Genomic DNA, 21,943 nt, shown 5'->3' with positions numbered 1-21,943 from the left:
CTTTATTGTCACAACTTCTGATTTCCTTTAACTCTAACCATTAAATAATTGTATACGAATGTCACCAAGTATACTGTGTATTCAGCATGCCGAATAAGCAATGACATAAACTTGAAAAATATCATTATTTTCAAAGAGGAAAGTTACTATCACAGAATCCAGGCTTTCTCAATTCAGAGGTTTAAAAAAATAAGGTAAAAATTCTGAAGATAAATGTTCAACTCATATCCTTCAAGCCGTACTGAAAATTATACCCACAAAAGCCACAATGAGCTACTACTAACGACCTATTAAGACATCTGAAATTAAAAAGTATAACCAGACCAAGTATTGGTGAAGATGTAGAGCAGCTAAAATTCTCATTTACTCTGACAAAAAACAAAATTTAGAATACAGTTTGTCAGTTTCTGAAAAATACATATCTACCATATAAATGAACGATTTCCTGTTTCCCAAAGAAAAATTAAAATCTATGTCCACACAAAGACCTATAAAAAACTATTCATAGCAGTTTTATTTCTGAGTCTAAACCTAGAAAAAAATCTCAAATGTTAACTAACTAGTAAGTTAACCAACAGTAAACAGAATACTTAGCAATAAAGAAATACTAAGAAATAAATTATAGATTCATGCAAAAACATGGATTAATCTCAAAACCACAATGCTGAATCAAGGAAGCTAGGCAAGAGAGAGCACGAGAACACAACTGTATGATTCCATTTATATAGAATCCTAGCAAATGAAAATTAACCAGCAACAGTATCAGTGATTATCTGGAACTAGGGGAGGAGAAAAAGGGAGAAAAACAAAGGGGCACAAAGAACCTTTTGAGGATGATGCATTATCTCGACTGTGAAGGTGATTTCATGGGTACACTAGCCAAATGTTATCAAATTAGATAACCTAAGCAGGTGCAATTTATTGTATTTATGCTGTTGTAATTTAGTTGCTTCAGTCATGTCCAACTCTTTGGCAACCCCATGGACTGTAGTTTGCCAGGTTATCTTTGGCATGGGATATCTCTGAGTGCGATTTCCTGGGCAAAAATACTGGAATGGGCTGTCACTTCCATCTTCAGCAGATATTCCCCACACAGGGATCAAACCCACATCTCCTGCATTGGCAGGTGGATTCTTTACCAGTGAGTCACAAGGGAAACCTTGTATTTATGTATATCCCCCTCCCCCAAATTTTTTTAATTCTCTAAAAAATGAACACTACATGAGGCAACCTGATATTGGGTATGTATGAAGGTGATTAAATATCTAATATTTTGCATACATGCAAGATATTAACCATAAAATGTAACATTACAAGTGCAAGTAAAATGTAACATTACAAGAGCAACAGCCAAGTGCAAAAAATTAAAAAAACATGATGTAGAGGCCATGAAAAGTTCTGAAGTAAATTAGGAGGGTCAAATAGAAGAGTAAACAGAAAGGTAAACAGGAAGAAGAAAATTCATGGATAAACAATGTCAATGGAAACCAAGCGGGAATGGAACTCCAGCAAGCAATGTCTGATCCATGTTGAACAAGAAAGAGCTCTAAGTGAATATTTAGAAAGGCTATTTTGTTTACCATACGGACTGTTACTGAACATTAAAATTCAGTTTCAAAAGAAAATTTTTGCCAAAAAGCTCAAAAAAACAAACAAACAAGAAACACCCTGTTCATACAGAGCATTACACTAGTCACACTATTTGTTTACAAAATAAAACTGAAAATCAGAAGCATAGAGAAATTTAAAAATGAGTGATTGGTACAATAATACAAATCCAGTTTTGTCTGAACTCACTGACTGCGTTTTTAGAGAGTAATGCCAAATTCCAATATTGTGGTGAAAACTGAACTTATAGCCAAAAAAACCCTGAATAAATGGATAGGAAAGGAGCATAAAATATATTCTTTCTTCAGGTTCCCATACTTAATTATTGGTAGAGAGAAAACTGTAATTTTATTATGTTAAAGAAGATTCTACATTAAAGAGAATTCATTTAATTTTTGAATAAACACAGGTTTGAGAGACTAGTTCCTAGAGACATTAAAGGAAATGGGGTAACTGGTAAAATTTTAAGATGAAAGTCAAGGTTGATGGAAATCACTCCTGTGAACAAATACCTTGATTCAACCAGGTTCAATATTTAGTGTCCAAGGCTTTGACTGGCAATGAGTAAGTTCTAGGAACTGACACAGCAGTTTAGGTCTCTGTAGCTGATACAAGGATCTACAACAAATTCAGGCATGACAATAAATCTGTTTTAGTTCTGCCCTACATATAGAGATTGCACTATATTTTAAAGTACATACACCACTTTAGCCTTTCTAAATATTCACTTAGAGCTCTTTCTTGTTCAACATGGATCAGACATTGCTTGCTGGAGTTCCATTCCTGCTTGGTTTCCACTGACATGTTTATCCATGAATTTTCTTCTTCCTGTTTACCTTTCTGTTTACTCTGCTTAGAGCTCTAAGCAATAATGAACCAAATTAATTAATGTGTATTTGCAAAAACTTCTGATGTCATTCTAACAAATTAAAAAATGGTATGGAAGTTGGAATTGAACAGAATCAAGAAGCGTATACACTGGGCTATATAATCCAAAGTCCACAAAGTTTCTGACAGTGTATGTAAAATTTAGTAGACATATACACTGTTCTGGGGGAAAGGCTTTTATAACATTCTCAAAGAAGTCCATAGCACAAAAAAGGATAAGTAGTACTTAAAAAAAAAACAAACAGGAAACAAATAAACAAACAAAAATACACCCCAGATTAGCTAGTGAGAAACCTCTCATAAGAAAGATGTTTATTTAGGGTCATTAATCTTAAAATAAAAACAGTAAAAGAAATTTTAGGGATCTTACACGTATTATGGGTGTTTCTATTTTAGGGCCCGCAACAATTTATAAGCCAGGACACCCCCCCCCACCGCAAAAAAAGTTTTATAGTATACTTCACTAAGAAAGATTAAAGATTTTTGGCCAAAAATGCCATAAACATTAAAGCAAATAACTGTATTACAGGGTCTGCATTTATAGAATATAAGGAGGCTCTTTAAACTGCTAAGAAATTTAACAGAAAAATTAAGTAAATGATATGAAATAACTCATAAAAGAGCAAATTAAATGGCCAATAAACAATGAAAATCTGTCCATCTGCAATAATAATTAGGAAAATACAAATTAATGTAAACAAAATGAACTGTCAATTTATAAAAGAGCAAACTCAATGGCCAATAAACATTTGAAAAGTTGCTCAAACATCTGGTTTCATTTCCCTTCAGCATGAAGGATTTCCTTTAGGATTTCTTACAGTGTAGTTCTACTGATGATAGATTCTTTCATACAAAAACTGCCTTTATTTTGTCTTCATTCATAAATGTTACATATTTTTTATTTAGAATTTTGAGTTGAGAGGCTTTATAAAATTTTTTCATAATTTAATGATGTTGATCTTTTGAGCCCTACAGTTTCCTATGAGAAGTAAGCGAACAATAAAAATTCAGTCCTCTTGCATGTAATGTGTCATTTTTTTCTCTTTTTCTCATACCTTCAAGATATGTTCTTTATCTGTGGCTTTCAACAGTTGGATTATGATGTGCATAGGCATGGCCTTCTTCGTGTGTTTATCTTACTAATCTTTCCCCCCTCATTTCTGGCCTATATGTAGCACTCAATAAATAACTGCTAAATGCAAAATGCACTGCTAAAGGGAAAAAAAATCAAGTCATCATCTGTAATTTTGACAGAATCCAGAGGAAGCCTGGAATACAGGTTAAAGCAATCACTCACAAAAAGAGGTTTATTTGGAGTCTCATGCTTTACCATTAAAATTTAGGTTAATCTGGCACACAAGGATATCAAATAGTATTTGCAAAAGATTTTGAGTATTTATAAAATAATAAATAGTTGTTAATAAAATTACATTTCCTTAGTATATTTATTTCTGAAAACTGAAACTGCTGTGGCTCAGTAGTGTCCGACTCTTTGTGACCCTATCGACTACAGCCCGCCAGGATCCTCTGTCCATGGAATTCTCCAGGCAAGAATACTGGCAGTGGTGGCCATTCCCTTCTCCAGGGGATCTTCCCAACCCAGGGATCAAACCCAGGTCTCCTGCATTGCAGCCAGATTCTTTACTATCTGAGCCTTCAGGGAAGCCCATTTCTGAAAAGAGTTTTCAAGTAAATCCTTCAGCGATTAGACATAATGTGTTTGCCTTCACAGATTCCTAATGAAGCAATTTCCAGAGGTGTGGAGATGTAATAGGCTATATGAATACTTAAAAATTATATGTAAAGTCTCAAATTCAAACTTGTACCATTGGTTCAGTGTATTAACCAGTACTGTATTGCTTTATCCTCTCAATACATGTCTGATAGTGTGGCTTAAAATTTTAAGTCAAAGACTTGTTAAAATTAACAAAAACCTCCCTTATCTAACTTATCTATTTATTATGCAGATGTCTGTTTAATCGGGCTTCCCTAGTGGCTCAGTGGTAGAGTCTGCCTGCCAAGCAGGAAACACAAGTTCGATTCCTGGGTCAGGAAGATCCCCTGGAGAAAGAAATGGCAATCCACTCCACAATTCTTGCCTGGGAAACTCCACGGACAGAAGAGCTATGGGGTCACAAAAGAGTCAGACAGGACTTAGCAACCAAACTACAGAAATCAAGAACAATCTTTGAGTACTTGATTCTTCAAAGTGCTGTACACTTTTGTAGCTTCCAGTCCATTCAGGAATACTGCCACAATCCATCACGGATATTCAAGGTAATTTAATTTACATAGAGGATCTCAAATTTTACAGCAGAGTCAATCTAAACTATCAAAATGACATTTATACAGCATTTCAGAACTTGCAAAGCTATTTTCATAAATATCTCACTTAAAGTTTCCAACAACCTTTTGATCAATTTTGGATATAGCAGTTGTGAGCAGTTTAACAGAAGTTGGTTTATTAAGACTCATCAAGAAAGAAAAGTGGAATTAAATGCATAGATAAAATTCATTACATTTTGGGTACAAAGGGATTCTCAAGGCATGAGGTTCTTTCAGTCTTCATTTATTTCTCAAAAAGAAAAAACAGTCTTTGGTGTTTGGGGAGCAGCAGCAAGGAGCCCCTAGAAATCAAGTGATTGAGGAAATGTAAAAAGAGCAGACATAATAAGGGAATAACAGGCCAAAAATAAGTTATTTATTTGATGACTTGACTTAGAACTGCTTTATATTTAAACAACAACAATAAAACATGAGCTTAATTTTAAACAAGGTGAATATCTAAAGGAGATATTCCAGAGCTCTAGTTTTGAGCCACAGTCTTACCTTCAATAAGACTCACAGAAATCACCATACTATTCTGTGTGAAAATGAAGTGAAAGTGAAAGTCGCTCAGTCGTGTCCGACTCATTGTGACCCCATGGACTATCCAGTCCATGGAATTCTCCAGGCCAGAATACTGGAGTGGGTAGCCTTTCCCTTCTCCAAGGGGTCTTCTCTACCCAGGGATCAAACCCAGGTCTCCCACATTGAGGGCGGATTCTTTACCAGCTGAGCCACAAGGAAGCCCAAGAATACTGGAGTTGGTCGTCTATCTATTCTCCAGTGGATCTTCCGACCCAGGAATTAAACCAGGGTCTCTTGCATTGCAGGCAAATACTTTACCAACTGAGCTATCAGGGAAGCCCCACTAAGTTTTTTTTTCTTTTACTTTGATATACAAGTATATGTATCAAATTAAAAGAAAAAAAAATTAAGAATAATAATAGTAGTTGTTGTTGTTGAGTCACTAAGTCATATCTGACTCTTTAGGACTCCATGGACTGTAGCATGCCAGGCTCCTCCATCCTCCATTATCTCCCAGAGTTTGCTCAAATTCATTTCCATTGAGCTGGTGATGCTACCTAACCATCTCATCCTCCACTGGCACCTACTCCTTTTGCCTTCCATCTTTCCCAGCATCAGGGTCTTTTACAGTCCCAAGCTAAAACACTAACAGGAGCAGAATTCATCCTTAGATGGGATAGCTATGGATAACGAGATTATGTGGAGTAGGACAATCCTTCCAAGGCTACAATGAATACTAAAATAAGTCCTCAAAATATAAGGTCTCTGGTAGATAACTCCAAGTAGCAGTAAGCTTTTTTTAAAATTTTTAATGGGAGGGCAATCAATGCTGTATTGGTTTCTGCCATACAACAACATGAATCGGTGTGTGCGTGTGTGTGTGTGTCTGTGTGTGTGTGTGTCTGTGTGTGTGTCTGTGTGTCCCCTTCCTCTTGAGCCTCCCTTTGACCTCCCATCCCACCTCTCCTGGTCATCACCAAGCATCAGGCGAGTAGCTTCCCACTAGCTATCTATTTCACATATGATAGAGTACGTATGTCAATGCTACTTTCTCAGTTCATCCCACCCTGTTTCCCCTGCTATGTCTGCGAGTGTGTACTCTATGTCGGTGTCATATTCCGTCCCTGCAAATAGGTTCATCACTACTATTTTTCTAGATTCCATATATATGTGTGTGTGTGTGTGTGTCTCTCTCTATATATATATACATATACATGTCTGTTATGTAGGGACTGAGTTACTACTGGGCTTCCCTTGTGGCTCAGTTGGTAAACAATCTGCCTGCAATGTGGGATACCTCGGTTTGATCCCTGGGTTGGGAAGATTCCCTGGAGAAGGGAAAAGCTACCCACTCCAGTATTCTGGCCTGGAAAATACCATGGACTATGCGACGAGTTGACTCACTGGAAAAGACTCTGATGCTGGGAGGGATTGGGGGCGGGAGGAGAAGGGGACAACAGAGAATGAGATGGCTGGATGGCATCACTGACTCTGTGGACTTGAGTCTGAGTGAGCTCCGGGAGTTGGTGATGGACAGGGAGGCCTGGCGTGCTGTGATTCATGGGGTCGCGGAGAGTCGGACACAACTGAGCGACTGAACTGAACTGAACAGTCCATTGGGTCGCAGACTTGGATATGACTGAGTGACTTTCACTGAGTTGATACTAAATATAAACTATGAATAAAAAACTTTATTACTGCCAAAAGTTTCTTCAAATCCCTCTATAATCTATCCTTCCTATCACTCCCTTCTCCTTCCCTATTCCTGCCCTACCTCCAGGCAACAAGGAACCTACTTTCTGTCACAATGTAGTGGTTTACTATCATAACATTAGATATAAGTGGAATTATACAGTAAGGACTCTTTTTTTCACCTGGAATCCTTCGCTCAGTGTAATGCCTGTAATATCCTTCCACGATTTTACATTTTATCAATAACTTGTCTTTTTTGTGGCTGAATAGCATTACATTGTATGGATAGGATAGAATTTGTTTAATTCACTTACTAATGAATATTTGGGTGATGGTTAGTTTTGGGTTATACAAATAAAGGTGTTAAATACACCAATGTAAAAGTCTCTGCATGCATATACATTTTTGTTTCTCTGAAGAAATACTTAGGGAGAAATGACTGGGTTGGTTGTACTGTAAGCTTTTTTTTTTTTCCCGGAACTTTCAAGTTGTTTCCAAAGCTGTCATGTAATTCCCATCCTGAGTACACAAAGAGTTCTAGTTGGTTCACAATACTTCATCTTTCAAATTTTAGCCAATCTAATAGGTGTATAGTGTTATGTCTTCTTGTTTTATTTTCCCCTGATGAATAATGATGAGCATCTTTTCATGTGTTTATTGACCAGTCATGCATCTTGTGTGATACTAATCTTTTCCCCATTATATGTACTGATATCATTTTATTTATTGCTCTGTCTTCATGTTATCAATTAGAAAGGATTTCTTAAATTTCTGGTAACAGTTTGATAAAGGTGTTGCTATACTTCTTCCAAGTGTGTGGATTTCCTCTATCCTAATGATACTTTCAAGGAGAAAATGTTTTTAAACCTGATTATACCCAACATCTAGATCAATTTCGGGATAACTGCCATCTTAACAATGTTGTCTTCTAATCTATGAACAGGTTATCTCTCTCCAGTTACATGTTCAAGTTCTCTCAGGAGTGTTTTGTGGTTTTCAAGGCAGAGAGCTTGGACATGTTTTGTTAAATTCATTTGTGTATATTTATTGGCATCAATGTAAATGGAACTGATTCATTATTCCATTTTTCAATTTTTGGCTGCTAGGACAGAAAAATACAATTGGTGTTTAGACATTAATCGCGTCTTCTACAACCATAATAAGTTTATTAGTTCTAGTAATAGCTTCTCAGGGAATTTCTATAACATATTTGATCATATGAAAATAGGGAGAGTTTTACTTCTTTCATCTTTAGTCTTATTATATCTTTTGCTCGGTTATTTCTTTCTTTTTAATGGCAATGGCTAAGATGGTCAGTATGACATAGAGGTGATGAAAGAAGGCATCCTGCGTTTTTCTTGATCTTAGTGGAAAACAATTCAATATTTTGCAATTAAGTGTGGCATGTGGTTTCTCAATATTTCCTTTATGAGTTATTGTTTAATGTTTAGATATTTACAGTTTTCCTAGTTAATTATTTATGTCTATTATAATTCAACTATGGTTAACATACTGATTTTTATTTTCTTCATACAATGAGACCATGTATATCTGAAAATAATATGCATTCTATGGTTGTTGAATACAGTGTTCTATAAATGCCAATTAGATGAACGTGGGTTCACAAGTATTTTTCATATCTTCTATATCTCCAAGTATTTGTTTTTCATCTAATTCTTTAACAATCACTGAGAGGGGATAATAATTTCCTAGAATGACTGACTAGAATTGCCTATTTTTTTCCTTTAATTCTGTCCATTTTTCATTTCCTTTATCTCTGAGAACACTACTTTATGTCTATTTTATTTGATATTAAAATAAAGAAATCCATCTTTCTTATACTGTTTGTATATTTTCCTATGCATGTATTTATATTGTTTCTTAATATTTCAAGTGTTTCTCTGTTATGCAATGTATAGTAGAGTGCTGCTTTATTACTACTCTATTAGGAGCAGCTGGACCAGGGATCAGCAAATTTTCTGTAAATGGTCAAATAGTAAACATTCTATACTTCTTAGGCCACAGTGTTCTCCCTTGCTGGTACTTAATTTTGTGGCTGTAGTGGTCCCCCCTGCCAATGCAGGGGATGTTAGAGACTTGGGTTCAATTCCTGGATCCAGAAGATCCCCTGGAGGAGGGCATGGCAACCCACTTTAGTACTGCTGGTGTGGAGAGTCCCATGCACAGAGGAGCCTGGTGGGCTATGAGCCAAAGGATCGCAAAGAGTCAGTTAGTATGCATGCACAATATGATGGCAATCTTGGACAATACATAAAAATGTGGGTGTAGTCTAATTTGTCTACAGGCCTTAATCTGCTGAATCCTGGTCTAACACATAACTTTTAACATAATACTTGTTAAACTGGGCTCAGCCCTGTAATTTTGTTTTCTATTTCCACCCTGTGTTATGTAACTCTGTTATCATGTCTTCATTTCTTTAGATTATTTGAATTTTTTTTAGTATTTCATTTTAATTTATCTATTGGTGTTTGGCTGTATCTCTTTGTATTTTTACTTTTTTTTAGGCTCAGCTGGTAAAGAATCCACCTGCAATGTGGGAGACCTGGGTTTGATCCCTGAGTTGGGAAGATCCCCTGCAGAAGGGAAAGGCTACCCACTTCAGTATTCTGGCCTGGAGAATTCCGTGGACTGTATAGTTCACGGGGTTGCAAAGAGTCGGACACGACTGAGCAACTTTCACTTCACTAAGAAACTAAAATATATACATAAAAACTTTCACAACCTAAAGTTACACTGTAACACTTCATGAGATATTTAGAAATCTAAAAACCACTATAGGTTCCCTTAATGATGAAATTTTCTTGTGTATTATATCTATTTACATTGAAAGCTCTAGCAGTCAGTGTTACATGTTTGCTTTCAACAGCCATACATATTTTTTTTAAAGCAGCTTTTAAAAAAGATTTATCAAGCTATTTCTTATTTCTAGTGGTTTTCTTTACTTCTGAAGATTCATGTTTTCATCTAGTATCATTCCCTTTTAATATATAGAATTTCCTTCAGTATTTCTTGTAAAGCAGAGCTGCTGGTAACAAATTTTCTTAGTTTTCCTTCATCTACAGTGTCTTTATTTCACTTTTGTTTCTGTGGACACACACTGGCTTGAGAGTGCTTTTCTGTAAGCATTTTAAATATATTGTTCCAATGTCTTCTGTTGTCTGTCATTTTTAATGAGAAATCTGCAGTTGTTCAAATCATTGTTAAAGCATATCTATGTATCTTCTTGTAGCTGCTTTCAAGATTTTTTTAAAAGTTTATCTTTCTTGGTTCAGTATTTTAATCACAATGTCTCCAAACAGGTTTTCCTTTCAGTTTATCCTCAAAGATAAACTTGAGACTAGGTGAACTTCCTGAATATGTAAAAGCCTACCTCTTTCGGAAATTTTGGACAATTATTTGTTAATATTTTTCTGGCTCCAGTTTTTTCTCCTTACCTTCTGGAATTCCAATTACATATATATTTGAACGTTTTGTCCCACACTCACTAAGCTTTGATCTTTTTTAAAGTATCTTTTTCTGTTTTTCAAATTCAATACTTTCTATACTCTATGTTCAAGTTCAGTGACTCTTCTGTCACATGCAGACCACCTGTAACCTTAGACGGTATTTTTTTTCATATTCTGTATTTTCAATTCTCAAATCTGATTTGTTTTTATACTTTACTTCTTCATTATGAATTCTTACCTTTTTCATTCAATGTTCCTTTATACCTCATGAAGAAAATTTCAATAACTGTTTTCAAGTCCCTTTTGCAATTCAGTTATTTAAAAAATAAATTGGAAACATCAATTTATATTGTTAGTTTTTGCTTTTTTTCCCCTGGAGTATACAGAAATAATTAACGGGATAGATAGGCCAAGGTGAGCTTCTGTTAATATGGTAGAACTAAACTAAATCTATTTTTCCCCATTTAACACCTTCTGTGATAAAGGATCTAACAAAAGTGAAACTGTCTCTCTACAATCTGCTTGCCAGAGCTGACATATGAAAGTATCATAAAATGGGTGGCTTAAAACAACAAAAATTTATAGTTTCATGGTTCTGGAGATATAGAAGAGTCCCTATACAAGGTATCAGCAGGGCCATGATCTGGGACTCAGAAGACTCCATGACTCTTTTCTCCTTCTGATTGTAGCCAGCAATTCTGCTGTTCTTTGGCTTGCAGCTGGATCAGTCCAATCTCTGCCTCCATTCACAAGGCACTCTCCCTCTGTATCTTCACATCAACTTCCTCTGTTTATCTAATTCTAATTTTCCCTCTTTTATAAGGATATCAATTACAGTGGATGAGGGCTCACCCTAAGGACTTCATTTTAACTTGGTTATCTCTATCCAATTAACAGATCAAGTATGAGATACTAGATGTTAGGAATTCAACATGTATTTTATGGGAGACAAAACTCAACCCAAGAACAGTTTTCTTTCTGCTAGGAAATGAGTTTCAAGGACCATCAGAAGCAGCATTCAAAGAATAATTTGAGAGGGTAAGTCATTTCATAATTATTCTCTTTTATTCCATTATGGGTCATAATAAAATGGCAAATGGCTATTAAACTGGTATATTTACTAATGTTCAAAGAAATTTATTACTGATTATAAAAGAAATTACTTTTGTAATAGTCGATAAGCTATTAGTTTAATATAACTGTTTTATCATAATTCTAATTATATGCATTTTTATAAGGCCATCACCAAGATATTACCAGGTCTGATCTTGTCAAAATGCACAAATATACATAAAAATTAAGCAAAACTGTTTAATATACAGTACGTGGAGTGAGGCAAAGAGAAGAGGAGAAAGAAGGAGAATGGTATCAGTAATGAGGCTCTATAAAATACAGAATAATATTTTAACCCACTTTTAAAAGACACTTATTTTTTTGATGACCCAGAGGGATGGGATGGGGAGGGAGATGGGAGGGGGGTTCAGGATGGGGAACACATGTACATCCATGGTGGATTCATGCCAATGTATGGCAAAACCAATACAATATCATAAAGTAAAAAAATAATTACTATTATTAATTAATTGAAAAAAAAGATACTTTTAAAACTGGCTTGTAAGTACTAATGCTGGGATAAACAAAGATTTATCAACATTGATCTGTCAAAGCCAATAAAATTTTTAAAAGTATTGTTTTAAAAATATAATTTCAAATATTATTCAACATTGACAATCAGAGTAGAAATTATACTAGAATTTGCTTAGGGTCAAAGAAACAAGTATTAAAGTATATGCAATTAATAATTAGTACAAACCCAGGAGACCTGAGCTCATACTAAATTGTCGGATATATGTGTTTGGCCTATTCCAACTGGAATGTTAAATGATTAACAAAATGCCTTTTTTAAACAGTCAACAGTGATTTAAAATAAAAATACTACATGTTGAGCAAACGAAGTTCTGAGTGAGAATCTGATTAGAAATTACACTTGATCACTTCAACAGACTCTTCCAGTCTGACAGTAAAGTAGTTCTTCACTGTTTAAAAACCTTACATCTGCAACTGATTTTATTCCATCAGCCAAAAAATGCATTTATGCTGCCACCATTACATTTTCAGAAGAGTTTAAATTACAAAACTTGAGAGAACTTCAAAGCAATACTTAATCTAACCATTCTGATCTGATGGACTTGTTAAAAATAATTTAGGACACTTAACAGAAAGAAACCCTTCAACAAAATGGGTAACAATTGTTTTTAAATCATGTTATTTTAAATTTCCTTTCATAAATAAAATGTACCTACCTGGGGGTTTGAGCATTTTATCTCAAGTGACTCTAGGTCAACATGCAGACAGACAACAAATGAATGCCTCGTATCAGGTCCTGTAGCGAGCAATTTTGGGGATGTAACAGCTAGTGTAGAGGTACAACCCATGGGTTCCACTAGGCAAAGTGTCACTTGTTTTCCAAAAAGGGTATATATGCTGAAATGATGCAAGCTGATTGTCCAAGGAAAAGCATCACCTGATAATAGGGACAAAAGGGGTGAGGTTGGAAGACATACAAAAATATAGTTAACTGTCATTTGATATTAAGGTGTCTACTATCAATATTGTCTACTATCAATATTGTCTACTATCAAATATTGTCTACTATCAATATTTGAAATAGAAAACACTTAATATGGCATCATAAAAAATATACATTGTATCATAGACCAACATGTTAAATAGTTCACATGCTACAGAAGAGTTATTTAATATTTGTATTTATTATACACACTACTATATCACTTAAATTACATTATAAGAGAAAAAAACAGAAATCAAGGAATGAGATAAAAATATAAACACAAGTTCTAACTTTGTATTCCCTCACTGGTTTACTAGTAGGTTGCACAGTGCAACTCCTGGGATGTATGTACCTTGGAGACCATAAAAAATGAGCTAAATTAAGAAAATGGACTAAATGTGGCCCATGATCTGGCTGCAGAATAATGAAAAATAAATAAATAAATAAATAATTTACTACGGTCTGTTGGAATGTCTGCATCAGAATCATGCAGATGCTGATATAAAATATAGATTCCTGGTTTCTACTTCAGACCTACTTAATCAGAAATCGCTGCAGGTTAAAACTCAGGATGCATATCCACATCTTCAGTTAGATACCCTTACATATGTATAAAAGGATATATATATATATACATACACACACACACATATATTTGATTTAAAAAAATAAGTACATATACATTTCAAGGTTAAGAGAAAAATTTTGTTGTTTTAAACTTTTTTCTTTTATAAATTTACCAGAGAAAAGAACTGTCAGTATAAATTAATGAGATAAAACCATCTTTTTTTAAATTGTGGCTACCAGTAAAATGCTTCATGAAATAGAATTTAAAAGTGTACTTGTATTAGAATATTTATATACATTCAATACTAGAATGCCAATTTGATGGAAAATATGTTCATATGACTTGTCTTTTTGACTCTGAAAAACTACTAGCACTTGTTAGTATGTTCTTGCTGTTGCTGAGTTGCCAAGTTATGTCAGACTCTTTGTGACCCCATGAACTGTAGCCTCCCAGGCTCCTCTGTCCTTCACTATCTCCTGGAGCTTGCTGAAATCATGCCCATTGAGTCAGTGAGGCTATTTAACCATCTCATCTTCTGTTGCCTGCTTCTGCTCCTGCTCTCAATCTTTCCCAGAATCAGGGTATTTTCCAATGAGTCAGGTGGCATCAGGTGGCCAAAGTATTAGAGTTTCAGTTTCATCATCAGACTGATTTCTTTCAGGATTGACTGGTTTGATCTCCCTGTTGTCGGAGGAACTCTAAAGAGTCTTCTCCAGTACCACAGTTCAAAAGCATCAATTCTTTGGCATTCAGCCTTCTTTATGCTCCAACTTTCACATCTGTACATGACTACTGAAAAAAACCACAGCTTTGACTATATGAATGTTTGTCGGCAAAGTGATGTTTCTGCTTTTAGTCATAGCTTTCCTTCCAAGGAGTAAGCGTCTTTTAATTTCATTGCTGCAGTCACCATTCGCAATGACACTGGGGCCCAAGAAAATAAAATCTGTCACTGTTTCTATATTTTCCCTTTCTATTTGTCGTGAAGTGATGTGACAAGATGTCATGATCTTAGTTTTTTGAAAGCTGAGTTTTAACCCAGCTTTTTCACTCTCCTCTTTCACCTTCATCAAGAGGATCTTTAGTTCCTCTTCACTTTCTGCCATTAGAGTGGTATCATGTGCCTATCTGAGGCTGTTGATATTTCTCCTGGCAATCTAGATTCCAGCTCGTGCTTCATCCAACCTGTCATTTCCCATGATGTACTCTGTATATAAGTTAAATAAGCAGGGTGACAGTAAACAGACTTGATGTACTTCCTTCCCAATTTTGAACTCGTTCGTTGTTCCATGTTCAGTTCTAACTGTTGCTTCTTGACCTGCATATAGGTTTCTCAGGAGACAGGTAAGGTGGGCTGGTATTCCCATCTCTTTAAGAATTCTCCAGTTTGTTGTGATCCACAGAGTCAAAGGCTTTGGCATAGTCAAACAAGACTTGTCAACAGAGATAGGATAATATAGACTTTTAAGTATCTGGATTATTTTAAAACAGATTAAAAATATTTATCTTCTAAATAGAGAGGTATTAGTACCTCACTGAAAATAGAAAATATATAAAGAAAAAAAATAAAAACCAGTCATAATTCAACTTCCATCTTGCTACTTCCAGGAATATACACTATTACCGTTGTTCTATTCCCTTTTTTTTCTCCCTTATAGTGTTGGCCATGTGTACACAGAGTTGAAACTATGATCACATTGTACTTTTAGGTTCATATTATTTTTTTGGTAAGGAAAAAGAAAAGATTAACTGAATAACTCAACAGATCATGCTCTAGATATATATATTAAAATATAAATATGCATTTAAATTGTGAATGGTGATATTGAAGGGGTACTACAAGATAGATTCTCATAAGTTTGAACATTCAAAATGTCTTAATCAAGAAGCTAATAATATTAAACTTAGAAACTTTCAAGTTGAGACTTGAATAATAATATAATTGTAGCTACACAGCAGTCCACAGTAATTTGACTGGAAACAATGAAAACTGCATAATAATATGTGGTCAGCACTGTGGTACTCTGCCTGTCTTAAGACTTAAAATATTTTGCCCCCAAGAAGAATGACCAACTTTAAATCATCTGTAACTAATTCTGAAATTATTTTAAAATCTACACAAGTTTCCATGCTATTTACAAAATAAAGGCTTTGCCAAATCTGTCTTAAAATATTTTGGAATTATTTCAAGCTACATATTTTTAAATTGGTAGAGAGCTATATATAGTCTTTCAAATTTCATGTTATCCAAAAAATGCTAAATGATGATTATGTTGGATTAAAAAACACATTTAAATTCATGAAATTGAAAAAAAGAATTCCAAATGACACTGGTACTATCTATATGTCTGCTTCTTCTTTGGAATCAGACCATAAGTTGAAATTTGGTATACCATTTTCTAAGTCTTAAACAGAACCTTTTAAGGTAATACTTTACATTCATTTATTTAGCAAGCAGATCATCTGTTTTAAAAAGCACACTTTACCTAGAAGATAAGATCTTAATGTGTAATGACAAACATTCCCATAATTAATCACTATGAAAAAATTACCAAAACATAGCACATTATTATTGCACAACTATTCCTTTTAAACACACACACAGAAAATAAAAAAAATAAATAAATAAAAGCACCTCATCTATTTACAACACTGGCAATATACTGCTCTGAGGAGTTGTTAAAATATGACAGACCATGACAGACCAGGACCATGTACTATTCTGAGACCTTCAAGGTTATTTCAGAAAAATTATTTACTGCTGGCAGAATTCAGAAAATGTCAAACAAATTGTCTAAAGAACAAGAAAAAGAAAGAAGGCTGAAAATTTCATTTCTGTGTGCATTTGTAAAACGTCTATATTATCAACAGAGAAAAGACTTGTGATAAATTAATTCTCAGAAAAATGATAATCAAATACTGAAGTACTTTGTACAAAATAATGTAAAAGAAAGTGAATATGACAAAGCTTTGGGACAAAATTAATAAATAAAATTCAATGTGAGACTATGTGATACATGTAACAATTGGGAAGGGGGACTTGATTAGATAATAGTAACTTAAAACTAAGTGAAATTATAAAAATTACGTGGTATGGATTTCCTCACACAGTATCACATGTTGCTGATTTTGCACAACACAAAGCAGAAAATAGACCGATTTGGATAACAAAAGAAAGCACTATCTGGAGCAAAACAAAAATAAAAACAAAAACCTATGTATGTACATTTGGACAATACTATTATCAATGTTGGCATCACCGAACAGTGAGTAGTTATACAGACCTGATCAAATACATCTAATTTACAATCTTCAATATTGATGGGCAGGGATCGATATTCTGGAAAGAGAATCAGTCTTTCCATGTCTAAAGATGCTGTACTTTCCTACAGGAAAAAGTGTATATACTTTGTGCCTAGGTAAATAATCTTATAAACATCAATGTGGAAAATGAACAAAGTTGGTTAATACTAGAGACACTCTCTCTCAGTTTTCATTCCTCTCATAACCTTCATCAAGTATCTTTAGAAACAAAAACAAAAGTGCCTTCCTCTACTCCTTAAGTCTTTTTCCCCATGTCCAACAGTACAGTATGACTCAGGTAGATTTTTATTTCAAATATGATTAGTGGAATCAGGAATATCTTATTGCTAATTGCAAAGGTTAACAATTTGGAAAAAGATACACTGTTTTCTACAAACATAAATAAGCCAAAACTGCTGACACTGTTTCCCCAAACCACTCAGCATTAAATTGATTTAAAGACAGTTGAGATAAAAGACTTTCTTTAATTCTACATGATGTTAATTTAAACATTGGGAATGTTTGAGTAATGAAAGCATTTAAAAAACAGAAAACCTAATCAATTCTCCTGGCAGAAGGGAACTGCTGAAATGCCTGGAAGAAAAGGAAATGAAAATGGGCAATGTACTATTTTATTTGTTCTGTAACCAAATTTGTACATTTAGAAGAAAATATTCCTTTGTATTAGAAAATGTAAAATGTATTGCATGTATAAACTAATGCAAGTTTAAAAATAAAATTTATATTTAAAACCTCATGATTATTAAATAATGACAAAATAGATAATTCATTTCAAATCTGAGAGATATTTTCTTTACATCTGGAAACTCAAGCATTCAATGCTAAGTACTACTCATTTCTGAAAATTATTACTGATTTAATAAATTAACCATCAACATTTCATTACTACATAAAAATATATAATACTTGTTGTTTTTTAAGTCTTTAAAACCTATGATTGCAATTATGAACAATTATTGCTTTAAAAAAACTAAAACAATCTCAAAGCTTCACACTGTCCTTCTAGCAATTATTATATTAGTAACTACTTAACTGTTTTAAAAGAAATGTCAAAATTATAGCAATGCTCTGTTTATTTAAGGTCACATGGTCAACTAACAAGATATACCCCCAGTTTCTATAGGTTGGCAAGAGAAATTACAATTCTATGTATTTTCTAAAGTGATTTACTACCAACTAAGGCCTAGCCTCACCTCACTTATTATTATACAAAGACAACTACATAATTAAGGAAACATTATCATAAAATATTTCTTGAGTCTCAACATTCAGTGATACATGGATTATAACTTAAAAATAAATATAGGGTATTGTTTTCTATGGTTAGCTGTTGTTTTCTGTTAGCTTTTTCTTAAATAACTGAATAGTCAATTATCCTTTATTAAACTATTTAATTGAATATGTATTTTATTAACACTGTATTCTCAAACTTAAGACATGCTTAAGACATGATTCACTTTCAAAACATTTTCAGATACATACATTGCAGCCTGAGGCAGTTGTAAATAACTTAATGCAGCTTCTTACTAAAAAAAAACTATATATATAGTTTAATAAAAATAAATAATAATAAAAATACTTAAAGATTTATAACAGACATTCTGAATAGTGAATACATTTATCATTTTCCTTAACACAACACATAGTACATATAGTCATTTTAGTCAATTTGAGCTAAATCTAGTACCTTCCGAAGACTTCTACAAAAGAATTGTTTACTGCTATTATATGAAAACCAAGACTGACTAATACATAAAAGATTTGCTATGTTAATTCTAATAGGTATTTATTAGGAACAAAAGATACACAAGTGTGTGTTCATTTTACATTACTGACTTAAGAGTAGGCATATCAGTTTACTTAAGTTGATAAACTGGTTTCGTGAGTGCCACAGAACACGACAATACTACCTGCACAGAAGAATAAGCCGGATTTCGCAACAGAGACTTCAGTAAGAATGAGCACGCTAACTACCCCTTCTTGTTAGAGGAGAAATACTAATTCCTAAATCCTTTCCTGTTTCCACATGAAGTGCTAAGTTAATCCATGCCTTTTCTGTTCACAGGAATTGAGACGACTACTTCACTATAGTAAAAGAATGAACTTAGTGACAGAAGGAAAGACAAAAGAATAATGAGTAAAGTAATTGGAAAAAAGTATTTTGTAAAAAATATAAAAAGGAAAGCCTTGATAAATTTCACTTCATTATTTAGTATTACTATTGAAATAATTTTTTTGAAAGATAGGAAGTTCATGGATGACATGCTCTTTCAGTTCAAGAAACTATTCCAAATTCTAAATGAAGAGTTTGAATCAATGACTTTGTGAAAATCTCAAAATGAAAGGAACAGTATGGAGGAAAACCCGAGTACTGGGGATCATGTTTATCCATAACTTGGAACCTCAAATATAGCTCCATTCTCTGGAGTCAGGTGAACCCTTTTAAAAACATGCTAAAGCTGACAGGTGTGATCAGGGACTTAGCTGTGAAATTATTGAATAAAGCAATTTTTGGTAGTGAAAATAGCTCTTACTAACACAGTATTCTATAATGTTTTCACTGCCAGCTGATGGACAATCTAGGTCAAATAGATACCTAAGGATATAAAAAAGTAACAAAGAAGTCAGATATGTGAAAATCTTATAGATTTATAAACCATCAGTGAAAAGGTGATAGGTTAAGTATAGATCTAGATGAGAATATCTAGTAAAGCTATACATGTGAAGAACAAAGTATATAGAGAAAAGAGCCCACAAAAGATATTCAAAAAAAGCAGCCATTATTCACAGAAAATGATCAAGGCAAGTGGTTATTCCAGAAGGTAAGAAAGAATTTCAAAAACGAATCAATGGATGTCAAGGGTTAAAAGTCTTCCATTGGATTTCCATGTAACAGGTTTATTCTGTTAACTGAGCAAGCTGAAAAGACATGTTAGCATTTTTATATGACAAGCATTTAAATAAGAAAGTTATAATTTATGAAGCAAGTTACTTAAAAACAGCGCACAGAATATAGTGTGCACTCAATAAATATTTACTTTATGAAGAAAGGAGGGAAAGAAGCTAGGAAAGAAAGGAGAAAGGGAGGGATGGATGGACAGAGATGGATAAATGAATAAAAATGGGTTGGTCCTAAGCAATGACAGCAGACTAAAGACTTATTTCATGTAAGGTACATTCACTTGTTAAACAAGTTATTTACTGAAATAAATATATACTAGATGTTATTCAGGAGACCCCAGTTCGATCCCTGGGGTGGGAAGATCCCCTGGAGAAGGGAAAGGCTATCCACTCCAGTATTCTGGCCTGGAGAATTCCATGGAGTGTATAGTCCACGGGATCGCAAAGAGTCGGACACGGCTAAGCAACTTTAAATGTAAAAACAGATGTTATTCAAGGAGCGACGAAGAGAGCAGTGAACAATACAGCCTCATTATTCTCATGGAGCTTGCATTCTAGCTGTGGAAAGAAGGATAATAAACTAATAACTTAATGAAATACAGTATTTTGATAGTTGTAGATGTTCTGCAAACAATTAAGCAGGATAATAGAACAGAGTGCTGCCACTTTAAGATAGGATAGTCCAGAAAAGCCATTCGGATAAAATGACATTCCATAGAGACAAAAGGCATGAAGTTACTTAGGAAAAAAAATATTCTAGAAGGTGAATACTAAGTATAAAGGTCCTGCATCAGGAACCTGTTCAGATGGGAAGTGGTCAACGTTTTCATTAAAGTAATAGGCTATATGCTGGGTAGGAAAATAATCAGACAACCTTGAGAAAAGTATGAAAGTGAAAGTGTTAGGCACTCAATCTTGTCAGACTCTCTGTGACCGTAGCCTGCCAGGCTCCTCTGTCCATGAAATACTCCAGGCAAGAATACTGGAGTGGGTTGCCTTCCCCTTCTCCAGGGGATCTTCCCAATCCAGGGATTGAGCCCAGGTCTCTGGCATTGCAGGCAGATTCTTTAACATCTGAGCCAGGAGGGAAAGTGATCTCTAACAGCTTTTATAGGGAGTGGAAAGGCATTAAAGGAATCATTAAAAGTTTACAAAGTTATCAATGAGGGCTAGAAGTCATTTAATAAAAAAAAAAAAAAAAAACCAAACACACTGTCAAGAACTTCAGTAAAGAAGCTTAAATGTCAAACAGTTGGAACAATCCAAGGCTACATTCCTTCCAAGAAACTGAGACTCCACAGCATCCAAAATACATGAACAACTCAAGTAACTCTATCACAAAAACAATCTAATTTAAAAAATGGGCAGAGGACCTGAATAGCCATTTTTCCAAAGGAGACATACAGATGGCCAACAGACACAGAAAAAGATGCTCAACAAAATTAACCATTAGGGAAACGCAAATCAAAATTACAATGAGATGACATCTCACACCTGTCAGAACGGCTGTTATTAACAAGACGATAAATAACAAGTGTTAGGGAGGATGCAGACAAAAGGGAACCCTTTGTGCACTGTTGATGAGAATGTAAATTGGTACAAACACTATGGAAAACAGTATGAAAGCTCCTCAAAAAATTAAAAATGGAACTACCACACAATTGAGCTATTCCACTTCAGAGTATTGATCCAATGAAAACAACAAGACCACTAGAAAAAGATATGTGTACCCTAATGTTCAGAGGAGCATTATTCACAATATCCAACATATAGAAAAAAGCTCAGTGTCTACCAATAGATGAATAAAGAAAACATGGTATTCGAGGAGCTTATCAAACAGGATGGAAGAGTAAAGGACACTGAACTCACCTTCCCCAACAAACATCAAAAATACATCTACACGTGGAGCAGCTCTCACTGAAAACAAACTGGAGACTGGCAAAGAAAAGCAGTTAATTACACAGAACAATGAATATAAAACTATACTACTGGGTTACGACACACAGAGACATAATGTATTTATGAAGAGAAAAGAACAGAGAACAGAACTATGTTCAAATAATTATCTTATAA

General features: G+C 34.2%; 1 protein-coding gene across 7 annotated transcripts in view; it reads right to left on the bottom strand.

Annotated features, from left to right (window-relative positions):
- The window catches only part of VPS13B (vacuolar protein sorting 13 homolog B), a 767,155-nt gene that overhangs the window by 381,675 nt on the left and 363,537 nt on the right, over positions 1 to 21,943 (bottom strand). For all 7 annotated transcript variants that reach the window (XM_055431816.2, XM_055431817.2, XM_055431818.2 and 4 more), the window contains exon 24: positions 12,809 to 13,029. In XM_055431816.2, the coding sequence (XP_055287791.2) occupies positions 12,809 to 13,029 (221 nt within the window). The remainder of the gene's footprint in view (positions 1 to 12,808; positions 13,030 to 21,943) is intronic.

The sequence above is a fragment of the Moschus berezovskii genome, chromosome 16, assembly GCF_049115385.1.
Source record: "Moschus berezovskii isolate FMDL1 chromosome 16, NW_MosBer_1.0, whole genome shotgun sequence".
Classification (NCBI taxonomy): domain Eukaryota; kingdom Metazoa; phylum Chordata; class Mammalia; order Artiodactyla; family Moschidae; genus Moschus; species Moschus berezovskii.
Note: the sequence above shows the minus strand (reverse complement) of the source record. Positions and strands in the feature narration are given on the sequence as shown.